Source organism: Palaemon carinicauda, chromosome 32 (genome assembly GCF_036898095.1).
Source record: "Palaemon carinicauda isolate YSFRI2023 chromosome 32, ASM3689809v2, whole genome shotgun sequence".
In the NCBI taxonomy this organism is placed as follows: Eukaryota; Metazoa; Arthropoda; class Malacostraca; order Decapoda; family Palaemonidae; genus Palaemon; species Palaemon carinicauda.
Window position 1 is genome coordinate 11,026,186 of NC_090756.1, and position 20,000 is coordinate 11,046,185.

The following is a 20,000-nucleotide window of genomic DNA, read 5'->3' on the forward strand; positions in this document are numbered from 1 at the left end:
ACTTTAGACATAACCCATCCTACTTTGCAAATGTTACCTGCTTGCAAAAGCTTCCCTTATGTAAATGGAGGTTGTATACCAGACAAATGAAACATCACCCTGTTACCCCCCTCCCACACCCCACAAAGAAATGGTCTTGTTTACAAATAGGTCTACTGTGGACTGGCTGTAATCAAAGCAATACCAATTAAATTTGCAAAAGTCTTATGTTCAATAAGTACAGAAATAAACCTTTACTTTTTTTTAAAATTTGTTAATTCGAAAGCCAACAATAAACATGTGTATTACAATATGGAAAAATCCAGTTTATGAAGCTGATAACAAAATAACCTAATTATATGTGGATATTCGTATAATTGATAAATGAAAATGATCTGGCCAAAAGACCACTCCTGTACATATCTTGCCTCTGCATTGTAATTGTCAATGTCACACTTTTTTTTAACTAGAAGTAAAGAGGGTAGTTATTAAGGACTCTCTTAAGAGTGATTTCAATCATGGTTTTTTTCATATTCTGTTTTAGAAACTGTAACTCAAATAAATATAGTTTATCATATATTCAAGATGTGACACTACGATCCTGGACGGTACTGTATAGTGTTACTTTCCCACTGACATGAATTGAAATATGTTATTTTTATTAGTAAAATAAATTTTTGAATATACTTACCCGATAATCATGTAGCTGTCAACTCCGTTGCCCGACAGAATTCTATGGAGGGATACGCCAGCTATCACAATACTAGAAGGGGGTGTACTTACCAGCGCCACCTGTGGCCAGGTACTATAGTACTTCTTGTTGACACCTCCTCAATTTTTCCTCGGTCCACTGGTTCTCTCTGGGGAGGAAGGGAGGGTCGATTAAATCATGATTATCGGGTAAGTATATTCAAAAATTTATTTTACTAATAAAAATAACATTTTTCAATATTAAACTTACCCGATAATCATGTAGCTGATTCACACCCAGGGGGGTGGGTGAAAAACCAGTGTACAAGACTAAAGGATAGCTAAGTATCCCGTATTTCATATAATCAGTTATCCACAATAACAATGAAATAATAAGTACCTGGTAAGGAAGTCGACTTGAACCGTTACTCTGCCTTTAATAAGATCGTCTTCCTTACTGAGCACAGCGTTCCTCTTGGGAGGCTGAATCAACTCAAAGGTGCTAAAGTATACAGGGCTGCAACCCATACTAAAGGACCTCATCACAACCTTTAACCTCGGCGCTTCTCAAGAAAGAATTGACCACCCGCCAAATCAACAAGGATGTGGAAGGCTTCTTAGCCGACCGTACAACCCATAAAAAGTATTCAAGAGAAAGGTTAAAAGGTTATGGGATTATGGGAATGTAGTGGCTGAGCCCTCGCCTACTACTGCATTCGTTGCTACGAATGGTCCCAGGGTGTAGCAGTACTCGTAAAGAGACTGGACATCTTTGAGATAGAATGATGCGAACACTGACTTGCTTCTCCAATAGGTTGCATCCATAACACTCTGCAGAGAATGGCTCTGTTTGAAGGCCACTGAAGTAGCCACAGCTCCCACTTCATGTGTCCTTACCTTCAGCAAAGCAAGGTCTTCTTCCTTCAGATGAGAATGTGTTTCTCTAATCAGAAGCCTGAATAGTAAGAAACTGAGTTCTTAGAACTTGGAAAAGAAGGTTTCTTGATAGCACACTATAAGGCTTCTGATTGTCCTTGTAAAGGTTAAGACCTTTTTAGATAGTACCTAAGAGCTCTAACTGGGCAAAGTACTCTCTTCAGATCATTCCCCACCAAGTTGGACAGGCTTGGGATCTCGAACGACTTAGGCCAAGGACGTGAAGGAAGCTCGTTTAGCAAAAACCGAGCTGCAAGGAACATGTAGCCGTTTCAGATGTGAAAACAATGATCCTGCTGAAGGCGTGGATCTCACTTACTCTTTTAGCTGTTGTCAAGCACACGAGGAAAAGAGTTTTTAATGTGAGGTCCTAAAAAGAGGCTGATTGGAGAGGTTCAAATCTTGATGACATAAGGAACCTTAGGACCACATCTAGATTCCAGCCTGGAGTGGACAACCGACGTTCCTTTGAGGTCTCAAAAGACCTAGGGAGGTCCTGTAGATCTTTGTTGGTGGAAAGATCCAAGCCTCTGTGGCGGAAAACCGCTGCCAACATACTTCTGTAACCCTTGATCGTAGGAGCTGAAAGGGATCTTACTTTCCTTAGATATAACAGGAAGTCAGCAATCTGGGTTACAGTGGTACTGGTTGAGGAAACTGCATTGGTCTTGTACCAGCTACGGAAGACTTCCCCTTGAGACTGAAAGATTCTGAGAGTGGATGTTCTCCTTGCTTTGGCAATCGTTCTGGCTGCCTCCTTCGAAAAGCCCCTAGCTCTTGAGAGTCTTTCGAAAGTCTGAAGGCAGTCAGACGAAGAGCGTGGAGGATTGGGTGTACCTTCTTTACGTGAGGTAGACTTAGAAGGTTCACTCCTAGAGGAAGAGTCCTGGGAATGTCGACCAGCCATTGCAGTACCTCTAAGAACCATTCTCTCGCGGGCCAGAGCGGAGCCAACCAACGTCAGCCGTGTCCCTTTGTGAGAGGAGAACTTCTGAAGTACCCTGTTGACAATCTTGAACGGCGGGAATGCATACAGGTCGAGATGGAACCAATCCAGTAGAAAAGCATCCACGTGAACTGCTGCTGGGTCTGGAATCGGAGAACAATACAACAGGAGTCTCTAGGTTATCGAGGTAGCGAACAGATCTATGGTTGGCTGACCCCACAGGGCCCAAAGTCTGCTGCAAACATTCTTGAGAAGGGTCCACTCTGTGGGGATGACCTGACCCTTCCGGCTGAGGTAATCTGCCATGACATTCATACCGCCCTGAATGAACCTCGTTACCAGTTAGCTTTCGATCTTTAGACCAGATGAGTAGGTCCCTTGCGATCTAGAACAACTTCCACGAAAGAGTCCCTCCCTGCTTGAAGATGTAAGCCAGGGCTGTGGTGTTGTCAGAGTCCAACTCCACCACTTTGTAAAGCTGGAGGGACTTGAAGTTTATCAAGGCCAGAATAACCGCCAACAACTCCTTGCAATTGATGTGAAGTGTCCTTTGCTCCTGATTCCATGTTCCCGAGCATTCTTGTCCGTCCAAAGTCGCACCCCAGCCCGTGTCTGATGCGTCTGAGAGGAGACGGCGGTCGTGTTTCTGAACAGCCAAAGGTAGACTTCCTTGAGAAGAAAGCTGTTCTTACACCACGCGAGAGAAGACCTCCTCTCTTCGGAAACAGGAACCGAGACCGTCTCTAGCGTCATGTCCTTTATCCAGTGAGCAGCTAGATGATACTGAAGGGGGGAGAGGTGGAGTCTCCCTAACACGATGAACAGGGCCAGCGATGAAAGTGTCCCTGTTAGACTCATCCACTACCTGACTGAGCATCGGTTCCTTCTCAGCATGCTCTGGATGCATTCTAGGGCTTGGAAGATCTTGGGGCCGACGGAGAAGCCCGAAAAGCTCGACTCTGAAGATCCATACCCAAGGAGACAATGGTCTGGGATGGGACGAGCTGAGACTCCTCAAAATTGACCAGGAGGCCCAGTTCCTTGGTCAGATCCATAGTCCATTTGAAAATCTCCAGACAGCGACGACTTGTGGGAGCTCTTAAAAGCCAGTCGTCTGACGGAGCCGGACACAAGATCATGGTACTGCTGCACAGTCTGAGAACTGTCAACCATGGGCAAGCGAGGAAGTACAGTGACAACCCGAATCTGTCTAGACTGTCTGGGTCGTACAGACAACTCCTTATCGGGTTGCTGAGGTTGCCGCACTGCGTCACAACAAGTCACTTCTGCTGGTTGTTGAACGTCTTCCCCGTGACACATTGACTCCGTAAACAAAAAATCCTCTAACAAGGACTAAGCTTGGACTGCATGTCTTGCAACACAGCTCAAGGTCTATGGGAGCAGGTGTGGTAACAGACGGGATTAGCGACTGAAGTGGAACCATTACCTTCCCTGGAAGCATGTTATGCTTAAATAAAAGTCCATAGGAGGCTACGCAGCTAAAGGCTCCCTCCAAATGACAGAGTCCTCAAGGGAATATCAGAAGGAGGGAGAAAAGAACTTTCTCATCTACAGGGACCATATCCTAGAAAAGCTAAGTTCTCTCAGTGAGGGTTTCACTGGTGCAAAAGCAGCAGACTAGAAGGCAACGTTATGAAACTGCTTGACAGTCTAGTGAGTTGGCAACAACCAAAGATGTGTGACTGAGAAGCATGCGGTAAGGTATGCAGAGCATGTTGTATGCAGAGTATGCTGTATGCAGAGCATGCTGTATGTAGAGCATGTTGTATGGTGAGCATGCTGAATGCATAGCATGCTGTATGCAGAGCATGTTGTATGCAGAGCATGCTGAATGCAGAGCATGCTGTATGCAGAGCATGTTGTATGCAGAGCATGCTGTATGCAGAGCATGCTGTATGTAGAGCATGTTGTATGCAGAGCATGCTGAATGCAGAGCATGCTGTATGCAGAGCATGTTGTATGCAGAGCATGCTGTAAGCAGAGCATGCTGTATGTAGAGCATGCTGTAAGGTAAGCAGAGCGTGTGCATGGCGTTTAACATTTCTCAGAAATTCCATGACCAGTGCTAGAGTGCTTTATGCATGCTTGCATAGGGGTTTTAATATCAACATAATATTAACCTTACATTCATAACTCATGATTCATATTTTTGCCATATTTGCGATATTGTTAAAAATATATTGCAAGGAATACAAATATATTTTTATATGTAATACAAATAACCTCCATTATCATAATGTTTGACAATGGAGGTAAGGTAAGCTGAACAGCAGAGTCAGAACGAGCTGGAACAACAATAGTTGTGGTTTCCTCTTCAAGACTCTGTTGAGGGAACACCTGAGGCTCAGTCTGCAAAGGCTGATCAGCAGAAGGTAGGCTCATGGGTGGAGGAGGCTGACTCCTGGCATGAGTGGCTGAACTCAAGGGTTGCGCTTGCTGAGTGGTTGGCGGATGCGCAGGTGCAAGTTCCTGAGGAACGAGTTGAGGTTCCTGCGGTGTGAGCTGAGAGCGAAAAGGTAGTGGCTGCGCAGAACGCAGTAAAAGTCTCGCAAGTTGAGGCTCCTGAGGCGCAAGGCTAAGGTGTTGTGCTTGCCTTGAGGAGGGTTGAGCTCGCTGCAGCGAGAGCTGAGGAGACTGACTCATGGATGGGAGAGGTTGTTGTACCTCAAGCGAGTGTTGCCTCACTGGTGGAACAGCAAGTGGAAGCGGAGGAAGAGAGGTATAAGCCTCCTGTTCCCATTGCTGAGGTTGCCTTAAGGAAGGCGGAGGGAGCTGCACACCACTGGGATCAGTAAACTCATAACGTGGCTCAACATCGTACGCCTGGCAGGCGGTACTGCGGTCAGGCGGAGCGAGCGCAGGCGGAGCGAGCGCAGGCGGAGGCGCAACCTTCTCAGCCCGACACTCACGCATCAAGACCGAAAGTTGTGACTGCATGGACTGCAGTAGAGTCAACTTGGGGTCGGCAGACACTAAGGTCTGCTGAGGTAAAGCCTTAACAGCAGAGATCTGTTGCGGCAGAACCTTACTCCTCTTAGGCGGAGTGCATTCAACTGATGACTGCGGGGAGTCAGAGCTAACCCAATGACTGCATCCGGGTTGTTGAACTCTAACTTCGTACGTCTGGCATAGGACTGGACTTTACGTTTAAGAGGTCTTGAGACCTGAGACCAGCGTTTTCTCCCCTAAATGTTTTCTGCAGACGAGCAAAATAAGGGCTCAATCGTCTGCGGGTGGGAGTGACGGTCTCGGTAAGACACGCCCACAACCACCGAGGATACTTCTGTGCGCCGATCAAGGCCTGCTGAACCCTTTTGTCCTTCGACATTGCTTCTCCCCTGTGCTTGGGAGCTTGCAAGAGGTCCCGGACTGGGAGGACGACTGGCGCGCACAGAAGTACCCTCACGCACTAATCACTTATCACTTTGATTTTCTGTTTGCACTTATTTCACTGAACTCGAAACTTTAAGTGGTTTGTACCTGAAACACGCAATTCTATCCTTTCTCAAAAATGTTATTTTTATTAATAAAATAAATTTTTGAATATACTTACCCGATAATCATGTAGCTGTCAACTCCGTTGCCCGACAGAATTCTATGGAGGGATACGCCAGCTATCACAATACTAGAAGGGGGTGTATTTACCAGCGCCACCTGTGGCCAGGTACTCAAGTACTTCTTGTTGACACCTCCTCAATTATTCCTCGGTCCACTGGTTCTTTATGGGGAGGAAGGGAGGGTCGATTAAATCATGATTATCGGGTAAGTATATTCAAAAATTTATTTTATTAATAAAAATAACATTTTTCAATATTAAACTTACCCGATAATCATGTAGCTGATTCACACCCAGGGGGGTGGGTGAAAAACCAGTGTACAAGACTAAAGGATAGCTAAGTATCCCGTATTTCATATAATCAGTTATCCACAATAACAATGAAATAATAAGTACCTGGTAAGGAAGTCGACTTGAACCGTTACTCTGCCTTTAATAAGATCGTCTTCCTTACTGAGCGCAGCGTTCCTCTTGGGAGGCTGAATCAACTCAAAGGTGCTAAAGTATACAGGGCTGCAACCCATACTAAAGGACCTCATCACAACCTTTAACCTTGGCGCTTCTCAAGAAAGAATTGACCACCCGCCAAATCAACAAGGATGTGGAAGGCTTCTTAGCCGACCGTACAACCCATAAAAAGTATTCAAGAGAAAGGTTAAAAAGTTATGGGATTATGGGAATGTAGTGGCTGAGCCCTCGCCTACTACTGCATTCGTTGCTACGAATGGACCCAGGGTGTAGCAGTACTCGTAAAGAGACTGGACATCTTTGAGATAGCATGATGCGAACACTGACTTGCTTCTCCAATAGGTTGCATCCATAACACTCTGCAGAGAACGGTTCTGTTTGAAGGCCACTGAAGTAGCCACAGCTCTCACTTCATGTGTCCTTACCTTCAGCAAAGCAAGGTCTTCTTCCTTCAGATGAGAATTTGCTTCTCTAATCAGAAGCCTGATGTAGTAAGAAACTGAGTTCTTAGACATTGGTAGAGAAGGCTTCTTGATAGCACACCATAAGGCTTCTGATTGTCCTCGTAATGGTTTTGACCTTCTTAGATAGTACTTAAGAGCTCTAACTGGGCAAAGTACTCTCTCCAGTTCGTTCCCCACCATGTTGGACAGGCTTGGGATCTCGAACGACTTAGGCCAAGGACGGGAAGGAAGCTCGTTTTTAGCCAAAAAACCGAGCTGCAAGGAACATGTAGCCGTTTCAGATGTGAAACCTATGTTCCTGCTGAAGGCGTGGATCTCACTTACTCTTTTACCTGTTGCTAAGCACACGAGGAAAAGAGTTTTTAATGTGAGGTCCTTAAAAGAGGCTGATTGGAGCGGTTCAAATCCTGATGACATTAGGAACCTTAGGACCACGTCTAGATTCCAGCCTGGAGTGGACAACCGACGTTCCTTTGAGGTCTCAAAAGACCTAAGGAGGTCCTGTAGATCTTTGTTGGAGGAAAGATCCAAGCCTCTGTGGCGGAAAACCGCTGCCAACATACTTCTGTAACCCTTGATCGTAGGAGCTGATAGGGATCTTACGTTCCTTAGATGTAACAGGAAGTCAGCAATCTGGGTTACAGTGGTACTGGTTGAGGAAAACTGCATTGGCCTTGCACCAGCTTCGGAAGACTTCCCATTAAGACTGATAGACTCTGAGAGTGGATGTCGTCCTTGCTCTGGCAATCGCTCTGGCTGCCTCCTTCGAAAAGCCTCTAGCTCTTGAGAGTCTTTCGATAGTCTGAAGGCAGTCAGACGAAGAGCGTGGAGGTTTGGGTGTACCTTCTTTACGTGAGGTTGACGCAGAAGGTCCACTCTAGGAGGAAGAGTCCTGGGAACGTCGACCAGCCATTGCAGTACCTCGGTGAACCATTCTCTCGCGGGCCAGAGGGGAGCAACCAACGTCAGCCGTGTCCCTTTGTGAGAGGCGAACTTCTGAAGTACCCTGTTGACAATCTTGAACGGCGGGAATGCATACAGGTCGAGATGGGACCAATCCAGCAGAAAGGCATCCACGCGAACTGCTGCTGGGTCTGGAATCGGAGAACAAAACAAGAGGAGCCTCTTGGTCATCGAGGTAGCGAATAGATCTATGGTTGGCTGACCCCACAGGGCCCAAAGTCTGCTGCAAACATTCTTGTGAAGGGTCCACTCTGTGGGGAAGACCTGACCCTTCCGGCTGAGGCGATCTGCCATGACATTCATATCGCCCTGAATGAGCCTCGTTACCAGCGTGAGCTTTCGATCTTTTGACCAAATGAGGAGGTCCCTTGCGATCTCGAACAACTTCCTCGAATGAGTCCCTCCCTGCTTGGAGATGTAAGCCAAGGCTGTGGTGTAGTCGGAGTTCACCTCCACCACCTTGTTAAGCTGGAGGGACTTGAAGTTTATCAAGGCCAGATGAACTGCCAACAACTCCTTGCAATAGATGTGAAGTGTCCTTTGCTCCTGATTCCATGTTCCCGAGCATTCCTGTCCGTCCAGTGTCGCACCCCAGCCCGTGTCCGATGCGTCCGAGAAGAGACGGTGGTCGGGGGTCTGAACAGCCAATGGTAGACCTTCCTTGAGAAGAATGCTGTTCTTCCACCACGTTAGAGTAGACCTCATCTCTTCGGAAACAGGAACTGAACCCGTCTCTAGCGTCATGTCCTTTATCCAGTGAGCAGCTAGATGATACTGAAGGGGGCGGAGGTGGAGTCTCCCTAACTCGATGAACAGGGCCAGCGATGAAAGTGTCCCTGTTAGACTCATCCACTGCCTGACTAAGCATCGGTTCCTTCTCAGCATGCTCTGGATGCATTCTAGGGCTTGGAAGATCCTTGGGGCCGACGGACAAGTCCGAAAAGCTCGACTCTGAAGATCCATACCCAAGGAGACAATGGTCTGGGATGGAACGAGCTGAGACTCCTCAAAATTGACCAGGAGGCCCAGTTCCTTGGTCAGATCCATAGTCCATTTGAAAATCTCCAGACAGCGACGACTTGTGGGAGCTCTTAAAAGCCAGTCGTCTGACGGAGCCGGACACAAGATCATGATACTGCTGCACAGTCTGTAAACTGTCAATCATGGGCAAGCGAGGAAGTACAGTGACAACCCGAATCTGTCTAGACTGTCTGGGTCGTACAGACAACTCCTTAACGGGTTGCTGAGGTTGCCGCACTGCGTCACAACAAGTCCCTTCTGTTGGTTGTTGAACGTCTTCCCCGTGACACATTGACTCCGTAAACAAAAAATTCTCTAACAAGGACTAAGCTTGGACTGCATGTCATGCAACACAGCTCAAGGTCTATGGGAGCAGGTGTGGTAACAGACGGGATTAGCGGCTGAAGTGGAACCATTACCTTCCCTGTAAGCATGTTATGCTTAAATAAAAGTCCATAAGAGGTTATGCAGCTAAAGGCTCCCTCCAAATGACAGAGTCCTCAAGGGAATATCAGAAGGAGGGAGAAAAGAACTTTCTCATCTACAGGGACCTTATCCTAGAAAAGCTAAGTTCTCTGAGTGAGGGTTCACTGGTGCAAAAGCAGCAGACTAGAAGGCAACGTTATGAAACTGCTTGACAGTCTAGTGAGTTGGCAACAACCCAAGATGTGTTGAGAAGCATGCGGTAAGGTATGCAGAGCATGATGTATGCAGAGTATGCTGTATGTAGAGCATGTTGTATGCAGAGCATGCTGAATGCAGAGCATGCTGTATGCAGAGCATGTTGTATGCAGAGCATGCTGAAAGCAGAGCATGCTGTATGCTGAGCATGTAGTAAGCAGAGCCTGCTGTAAGCAGAGCCTGCTGTAAGGAAAGCAGAGCGTGTGCATGGCGTTTAACATTTCTCAGAAATTCCATGACCAGTGCTAGAGTGCTTTATGCATGCTTGCATGGGGTTTAAACCATGGTATGAAAATGGAGGTAAGGTATGCTGAACAGCAGAGTCAGAACGAGCTGGAACAACAATAGTTGTGGTTTCCTCTTCAAGACTCCGATGAGGGAACACCTGAGGCTCAGTCTGCAAAGGCTGAATAAAAGACAAGCAGAAGGAAGGCGCATGGGTGGAGGAGGCTGACTCCTAGCATGAGTGGTTGAACCCAAGGGTTGCGCTTGCTGAGCGGTTGGCGGAAGCGGAGTAGCAAGTTCCAGTTCCTGTGGTGTGAGCGGAGCGCGATGAGGAAGAGGCTGCGCAGAACAAGGTAAATGTCTCGCAAGCTGAGGCTCCTGAGGCGCAAGGCTAAGGTGTTGTGGTGCTTGCCTTGTGGAGGGTTGAGCTCGCTGTAGCGAGAGCTGAGGAGACTGACTCATGGACGGGAGAGGTTGTTGTACCTCAACCGAGTGTTGCATCACTGGTGGAGCAGCAAGTGGAGGCGGAGGAAGAGAGGTATAATCCTCCTGATCCCAATGTAAAGGTTGCCTTAAGGAAGGCGGAGGCTGAACACCACAGGGAACAGCAAACTCAGCACGTGGCTCAACATCGTACGCCTGGCAGGTGGAACTGCTGGCAGGTGGTACTGCGATCAGGCGGAGCGAGTGTAGGTGGAGGGAGTGTAGGCGGAGGCGGAGGAGCAACACTCTCAGCCCGACACTCACGCATCAAGTCCGAAAGCTGTGCTTGCATGGACTGTAGTAGAGTCCACAACATCGTACGCCTGGCAGATGGTACTGTGATCAGGCGGAGCGAGTGTAGGTGGAGGGAGTGTAGGCGGAGGCGGAGGAGCAACACTCTCAGCCCGACACTCACGCATCAAGTCCGAAAGCTGTGCTTGCATGGACTGTAGTAGAGTTCACAACATCGTACGCCTGGCAGGTGGTACTGTGATCAGTCGGAGCGATCATAGGCGGGGGGGGAGTGTAGGCGGAGGCGGAGGCGCAACACTCTCAGCCCGACACTCACGCATCAAAACCGAAAGTTGTGACTGTATGGACTGCAGTAGAGTTAACTTGGGGTCGGCAGACACTAAGTTCTGCTGAGGTAAAGCCTTAACAGCAGAGATCTGTTGTGGCAGAACCTTACTCCTCTTAGGCGGAGTGTAATCAACTGATGACTGAGGAGAGTCAGAGCTAACCCAATGACTGCATTCGGGTTGTGAACTTTAACTTCGTACGTCTGGCATAGGTCTGGACTTAACGTTTAAGAGGTCTTGAGACCTGAGACCAGCGTTACTCTGCCTTTATTTTCTCCCCTAATCTCTTCTGCAGACGAGCAAAATAAGGGCTCAATCGTCTGCGGGTGGGAGTGACGGTCTCGGTAAGACACGCCCACAACCACCGAGAATACTTCTGTGCGCCGATCAAGGCCTGCTGAACCCTTATGCCCTTCGACATTGCTTCTCCCCTGGGCTTGGGAGCTTGCAAGAGGTCCCGGACTGGGAGGACGACTGGCGCGCACAAAAGTACCCTCACGCACTAATCACTTATCACTTTGATTTCTGTTTGCACTTATTTCACTGAACTCGAAACTTTAAGTGGTTTGTACCTGAAATACGCAATTCTATCCTTTCTCAAAGTTAGTAATTGCGAAAACAGAATTACAATGTAACAGAAAAATCTAATGAAAGATAATTCAGTGGTTGGAAAGAGACTAAACACTAGATCACTCTAGAAACGTTTAGTTTCTTCCCCTAAAGAGACTAGGGAGAAGAGCAAAAAAACGATAACGACGTTACTCGTACGCCTGGCAGGCTTGAATGAAACGTTTATCCTCTCTCTCCCTCTGTCTCTATCTCTCTCTCTCTCTCTCTCTCTCTTGACTTAGAACCTGAGAGAAGAGCCCAATCATATATATCGTTAAAACATATTATTGTTAAAGGAAAAAACTGAAAAGTTCCTTTATTAGGATCAAAACCATTAAATTAAGAAAGAATGAACAAAACGCTAGACACGGTTACTCTTACTGCAACGTGAAACCGTGAACATTCTTTCTCTATCGTAACGATAGAGTGCAAGTTGAACGTTCTGAACGTCAACAACTGCAGAGACAAAACAAAACGTTAGTTCAACTTTGAAAACAGTACGAGACTGTCAAAGAAAATCTTTCAAACTCTGTGGCGGAAATAGCATAATATGTTAACAGGTAAAACCGAAATGACGGGCTCAAAGTTATTAACTTCGGTAAAAGACCGCCTACTATTAGGAAGGTCGAATATAAACAAAAATAAAAATTAATTTTAATGAGTTTATAATAAAAGGAAGTTAATCGAAGAGGCCTATAAGAGGCGGAGAGATATAAAATAAATCTATAACTTTTGTTAAGCAAAATTAAGAAAGAGAGTCTATACTCTCTTAGACACCAACACTTCCGTCTAAGGGAAGGGTCGGCCATTGAAAGGTGAACGAGAGTTCATACTCTCTCGTCACCATAATAAATCAAATTAATTCCAAAAGCTAACTAAGCTAATATAGAAGTTTCCAGTAAAGCGACAGCCGAAATCAAAGAGAAATACTTCACCAAAGTCGTGAAAATACTCCAAGAACATAAGCGTATCCCAGAACGTCTTGCCGGAAGCACGACAGAGGAATAATTGAGGAGGTGTCAACAAGAAGTACTTGAGTACCTGGCCACAGGTGGCGCTGGTAAATACACCCCCTTCTAGTATTGTGATAGCTGGCGTATCCCTCCATAGAATTCTGTCGGGCAACGGAGTTGACAGCTACATGATTATCGGGTAAGTTTAATATTGAAAAGTTAGTAATTGCGAAAACAGAATTACAATGGAACAGAAAAATCTAATGAAAGATAAATAATTCAGTGGCTGGAAAGAGACTAAACACTAGATCACTCTAGAAACGTTTACCTTCTTCCCCTAAAGAGACTAGGGAGAAGAGCAAAAACGATAACAACGTTACTCGCTTGTATGAAACGTTTATCCTCCTCTTTCTCCCTCCGTCTCTATCTCTCTCTCTCTCTCTCTCTCTTGACTTAGAACCTGAGAGAAGAGCCCAATCATATATATCGTTAAAACATATTATTGTTAAAGGAAAAAACTGAAATATTTCCCAAAATGAAAAGTTCCTTTATTAGGATTAAAACCATTAAGTTAAGAAAGAATGAACAAAACGCTAGACACGGTTACTCTTACTGCAACGTGAAACCGTGAAAAATTCTTTCTCTATCGTAACGATAGAGCGCAAGTTGAACGTTCTGAACGTCAACAACTGCAGAGACAAAACAAAACGTTAGTTCAACTTTGAAAACAGTACGAGACTATCAAAGAAATTCTTTCAAAGACATTAAAATAGCATAATATGTTAACAGGTAAAACCAAAATGACGGGCTCAATGTTAATTAACTTCGGTACCAAGAAAAGACCGCCTACTATTAGGAAGGTCGAATATAAACAAATATAAAAATTAATTTTAATAAGTTTATAATAAAAGGAAGTTAATCGAAGAGGCCTATAAGAGGCGGAGAGATATAAAATAAATCTATAACTTTTGTTAAGCAAAATTAAGAAAGAGAGTCTATACTCTCTTAGACACCAACACTTCCGTCTAAGGGAAGGGTCGGCCATTTAAAGGTGAAAGAGAGTTCATACTCTCTTCGTCACCATAATTAATCAAATTAATTCCAAAAGCTAACTAAGCTAATATAGAAGTTTCCAGTAAAGCGACAGCCGAAATCAAAGAGAAATACTTCACCAAAGTCGTGAAAATACTCCAAGAACATAAGCGTATCCCAGAACGTCTTGCCGGAAGCACGACAGAGGAAAAATTGAGGAGGTGTCAACAAGAAGTACTATAGTACCTGGCCACAGGTGGCGCTGGTAAGTACACCCCCTTCTAGTATTGTGATAGCTGGCGTATCCCTCCATAGAATTCTGTCGGGCAACGGAGTTGACAGCTACATGATTATCGGGTAAGTTTAATATTGAAAAATAAATAATGTTGTTCAGCCAGCAGAACCTAATCAAGGATAACACAAAAGGAATTTGCTTAAATACTGCCTAATATATCTAGCCTAACCTAAAAGTGGTGTTGGCTTAATCTAAAAGTGGAGTTGGCCTAACCTGACATTGGGATGTGTCACACCCAAGGCCAAAACCATCAGTAATTCTCATATGAAAATGGTTGCCAAGGCAACAAAATCTAACTAATAACAGCCTATTATCAAGTAGAACTAATGTTACCTACACTCTAGTATATCGTAAGCATTAGAATTTACGAATGTGTCATTCTGAAGAAAGATTTGTACGTAGGGTGTCCTACCGTTTAGGTTAGGCTTAAGTTTCCTTATACCTGGTCATTTGAATATTTGTAGGGCCCAATATCACTTAAAAGTGGTTACTGCCCATTCATTACCTTTTACGTAATATCTAATACACATATATGAATAAACTTGTCATATAAATATAACTAATCAAATGAGTTTTCTATTTCTTGTCCTAAAATAATTGACTCTTGCTGATGGAAGGATAAATATCACTCTAAACATAATTTAGAAATAATTTCCCTTGTAGGCCTAAATTTATTTTACAAGGTATCACATATTATAAATTCCTTATGTGATACTAGATTCTTTAATATGGTAGCCAGTATTCCTAGTTGCTTTTAATCTAAAAATCTGAAGCGGTTGACTTTTAATACAAAGAAATTTTACCACCTGAACAAGCTACCGTCATAAATTTGACCTGTCTAGTTTTCTAGCAAATTCACTAAAACACCTGTATTGAGCCTAGTACTCTAGAGTCTAAATTACTCTTTTGGAGCTATGCAAATATTAACAAACCATGGGCTAAAATAGATATAGTCCAAGTCCTATAGAACAGACTAATGTTTTACTACTTTTAGCACTTAGCCCACTAAGACCTAGCAGGTTAGTTTACCCTGAATTACTGAAATTAAAATTTCATCCTAAAAATTACTGTTGTAGGCTAGTACTTCTTACACCTATCTATGACTAAAGTTACTTTTATAGTACCCTTAAAAAAGTTATTAAATTGAACAAATCAAATTTGTGAAATTGATGGTAGAAAAAAATCTTTCCTGACTAGGTTATGCAGTCTTTGTGAGTTGCCAAATTATTTTAGGGCATTAAGATATGGTCAGGTGCTAAACAACTTTGCTGAGTAGTAATTTGTGTAATTACTGAAAAATAGGAGATGATTATTCTTGAACTGTAGCTTTATTGTTGCTGCTGTAGGAAATTATTACTGCCTACTGCCCTACATACTAGGCAGGCACACCTCATTCACGTACCACTCACCAGAACAAAGGAGCAATGAGATAATGTTTATTTGTAAGAAAAGCAAGCCACAGTTGAATGAAAAAAACATTTGAGGAACGTGATATATATTGTAGGTAACTACGCTGATACTTTATTAGTGACCGACACAGACGGCATGTGCAGCACATCTATGTACTGCTCGTCAAAACAGAGGAGCAATGGGATAATGTTAAATTGCGAGCGAAGCAAGTCGCGGCCGAGCAAAAACCATTTGAGTAATGTGATTTAACTTATATTGTAAGTAACTAAGATAATCTAATAGCGACCCACAGATATGGTGTGTGCAGCAAATCCACGGACTGCTTGCCAAAATACAGGAGCAATGAGACAATGTTTATTTACGTGTGATGCCACCCATGGCAGATCAAAAAACCAGCTCGAGGTATGATATGAATTATAGGTAATTATGATACTTTAATTTCACCTCCCTTACATCTAGGCTACCATTTATTTTTCCAACTGGTTTGCCTCAATATTCTTGGTCAGAAATGGTTAAACACAATACAGCAAGTGGGAATATATGGTTGATATACTTGTCTAGAAATTAAAGCATCATATACTTAACAAAAATAATTTACCTAATTTTCCCTTAAAGATGTAACAAATAATCAGTAATCATGTTTTATAGGGATGGCAAGGTCGATCGTTTATTAAAGTTACAGGGAAATTACGGGGAAAGTTACTAACCTAACGTAACCCTATCTAAACAGACGTAAATCTCCTTCTCTCCTTTAACCAATCAAGCCTTTACAATAGCACACTGATGTAGGGTTCTACCACCATTTAATGATTAAAGAAAATTATTTGTAACATCACAGCGGAGTTTTTTTAGGGATAATTTGCATGCATTAACGATTGTGTAAATAAAAATAAAGTCATTCATATTCAAACACAATTTGAAATCACATACAGCCTACCATTTTTCCTACCTAGCCTAGGCTGGATCATATTTGCTAATAATCAATTTAGGTTAAATTCAATACATGCATTTGGAGATTTTGCATACTCTTGGCAATCACAGGCATGTGAGAAGTCTGACTTTACGAAACAGTGGGCAACGATGCTTCTTTAATATCTTAACACCAACTGGAATAGGAACACAAACCTAGCACTACAAGGCTTGGCTAAATATTTAGAATCCATGCCAGATTGCCACGTATTGTATTCATGCAATTATAACCTATCTTTATTGATCATTATTAACCCTATTACCACCAGGCTTTTTGGAAATTTCCAACCCTTAACCCCCAGGGGGTTATTTTTTTCCCAGCACATTTTGCAGTATATTTTTTTTAAATTGCTCTAACAGCCTTAATTTTTATCATAGAGAGGTCAGGTTGGTCTCATTCTCTTGGAAAATGCCTGTATTTTCTCAAAAAATGATCAAAAATCTGAAGAAAAAAAAAATTTACAGCATTTTTTTGCAAGGACGTACCGGTACGTCCTTGGGGGTAAAGGGATGGGTTTTGTGAAACGTACCAGTACGTCCTTTGGGGGTAAAAGGGTTAAGTGAACTTCAGATTACCTCAATGGCAAATATATGTAAAACATACCAGTGTTCAGTCTGTCTTCTTTGTTTACAAATGTCTTGGTGGTCAGGGTTGATTGCCTCCATCTTTATTAGTGTGGCGTCATAGTGATGACGTAATTTTTATACTAGTTTGACTTCTACTCTCATAGAAAACGGTTTGTTTATAGCTTTGGGCAGACTAAAGGATGAGTATCTGTGAGGCTTAATTATCAAATATTTGCGTATATCCAAACGGTATAATATTAACATGCTAACATAAACAATACCACATGTAGTTAGATAAACACATTATATAAAGTAATAGAATAACAAGAAAGATGATAATGACAAATATAGCATTCAAATAAATATATTGACGTGGTACCTCGCTATTTGAGGTGTAAATAACTTTTCAGATGACCATGTAATTAGTTAACTAAGGACTATGCTCATTACTAAGAGTTTCCTTTCTAACTAACAAAATAATACGAAAGATGATAATAACGATAATAACATTCAAATAAATATGATGTGGCAAGTTGCTATTTTGAAGTGTAAATAACTTTTCATAGATGAAAACCATATAAATAGTTAACTAAGGACTATGCTCATTTCTAAGAGTTCCCCTTCTAACTAACCAAACAACAAAACTGAACAAATCCATGCACATCACAACATCCGGCAACCTACCCTCAGGAGATGAATTGCACCAGTGTCTTCGTCGATGGCAAAACTGGATCTGGTTCCGTTGCTGTAAACGCCGTCACCTGTGAGACTGTATTGCAGGTGGCCGTATTGCTCGCCGTCCAGGTCAGTCGCTGTCACCTGCTGGAGAGGTTCATTAAGACAATTGTTAGGTGGATGCTAAGTCTCTGCAAGGAATGGGATGCATATGTGATGAGAGAAGGAACTTCAGTTAATCAAGAGAGATGGTAGATGGATGCTGAGTCTCTGCAATGAGTGGGAGACAGAAGGGAAGAAAGAAGGAACTTCATTTAATTAAGAGAGATGTTAGATGTATGCTGAATCTCTGCAATGAGTGGGAGACAGAAGTTCTTTAGATGAAGTTAAGAGAGAAGAAACTTCAGTTAATTAAGAGAGATGTTAGATGGATGCTGAGCCTCTGCAAGGAATGGAAGACAAAAGTTCCACAGATGAAGTGAAGAGAGAAGTTCTTCAGTTAATTAAGAAACATGTTAGATTTATGCTGAGTCTTTGCAAGGAATATGAAACAGAAGTTCCACAGATGAAGTGGAGAGAAGGAACTTCAAAGGAACTTTAGTGTGGAGTTGGATTAAAAAAGTTATTCATCAGTTATGTACTCTAAAGGCGAAGTTAGACTAACAAACTTTTTTTTTTTTTATGCAAATAGGAAAAATATTCCAATAAAAGAAACACCAATGAAAAAAAAAAAAGTGTATTAATTAACACTGCCAGCAAATTTTATTCAAGGACATATGATGAATAGTCACCTTCAAGAAAAATATATCCTTCTAAGGATTTTTCAAATTAATTGCGCGCTAATCAGAAAACTTCCAGGAAATATTAATATCCTTACGAAAGAGAAATATGAGATCACTTGAAAGTCAGGATTATGATAAAAAGTAAGATTCGCGAAACGATATCTTCTTGGAAAAGAAATACGAGATTTTAATCACTGATGGTTGTGTGGAGGAAATATGTCAGACAAGATTAAATAAATGTCAGTCTTTTGGTGAAATGAATTACTCTTATATAAAGTCTTGAGATATAATATAATTTTTACTATTACTTTTTTTTATTTACTTTCCTCACGGGGGTATTTTTCCCTGTTGGAGCTCCCTTTGGCTTGTAGCATCCTATAATTTTCCAACTAGGGTTGTAGCTTAGCTTGTAATAATAATAATAATAATAATAATAATAATAATAATAATAATAATATAACTAGAATTTTCTGGATGAATCTAATGAATGAATGAATGAAAAACCTATTAATATAGGTTATTTGAGGCAAACCATTTAATGATAAACTTTGGCAAGTTGAGAATATAAAATAAATTTATTGTTGATAATGGCAACAGTGGATATATTATTTTAGATTTAAAACTTATTAAAAAAATATATATATAAATTATCTCCATGAAGCTATTCTCAATTGTTTGATTTTGGATGCAGAGAGAGAGAGAGAGAGAGAGAGAGAGAGAGAGAGAGAGAGAGAGAGAGAGAGAGAGAGAGAGAGATCTTTGCAATTTCTTAATGTATCATAATTTTTATTCTGTTTTCAAGGATCATTCACTAAAAAGGGAAGAAACAAGAAGAAGAGAGAAGAAGAAGGAGATCTTAAGGTAAGTTCAGATACTTTGAGGAGTTCCAAAGATTGTATTCTCTCTCTCTCTCTCTCTCTCTCTCTGCAACAAAAATCCAGCAATTGAGAATACCTTCATGGAAATATTTTATATATATACATATATATATATAGCGAGAGAGAGAGAGAGAGAGAGAGAGAGAGAGAGAGAGAGAGAGAGAGAGAGAGAGAGAGAGAGAGAGAGAGAGTGTGTGTGTAAAATTCTCCCCACGTAAACTCTGTGTACACAAGATAAATTGGGAACACAGGATGAGAATTTAAATCAGCAATGAAAAAAAGAACAAATTCATAAAAATCTTCTATATACAAAAACTATTATTTTTTTGCTGGAATTTATTGGAGCAAAACAAATCCATATATTTTCTTTAAATAATAATGGTGAAGAGGAAGACTGGAGTTATGTACTCTGGAAAAATAATGATGGCTGGGATGTGGATTTTTTTTTCTGTATTGTTAAGGTTAATTGAGTTTGAATTTGATTTAGAGAACGACCCTCTCTCTCTCTCTCTCTCTCTCTCTCTCTCTCTCTCTCTCTCTCTCTCTCTCTCATATATATATATATATATATATATATATATATATATATATATATATATATATATATATATATATATATATATATATACCTTTCTGAGTGTGGATGCCTTAACATGGTGAAAGAGTTTGTGTATCGCCATAATCTGGAAAGCTGTGTTAGTCAGGGACACCCATACTAGATTGGTTTGCTATAAACAATCAGACGGAAATCTCCCACCATCACAAATCCGCACTGGCCAACGTTGTGATGTTAACGGGCCAAACCCCAGCCATGAATAAA

At 42.3% G+C, this 20,000-nt stretch overlaps 2 protein-coding genes across 2 annotated transcripts in view; one reads left to right on the forward strand and one right to left on the reverse strand.

Annotated features, from left to right (window-relative positions):
* LOC137625266 (putative neural-cadherin 2) overlaps positions 1 to 20,000 on the reverse strand; it is a 552,558-nt gene that overhangs the window by 528,470 nt on the left and 4,088 nt on the right. Inside the window, exon 2 of the mRNA XM_068356062.1 lies at positions 17,530 to 17,667. The gene's annotated coding sequence lies outside the window, so the exon portion shown is untranslated. The remainder of the gene's footprint in view (positions 1 to 17,529; positions 17,668 to 20,000) is intronic.
* LOC137625472 (putative neural-cadherin 2) overlaps positions 17,539 to 20,000 on the forward strand; it is a 78,658-nt gene continuing 76,196 nt past the window's right edge. The window contains exon 1 of the mRNA XM_068356383.1: positions 17,539 to 17,649. Within this exon, the coding sequence (XP_068212484.1) occupies positions 17,539 to 17,649 (111 nt within the window). The remainder of the gene's footprint in view (positions 17,650 to 20,000) is intronic.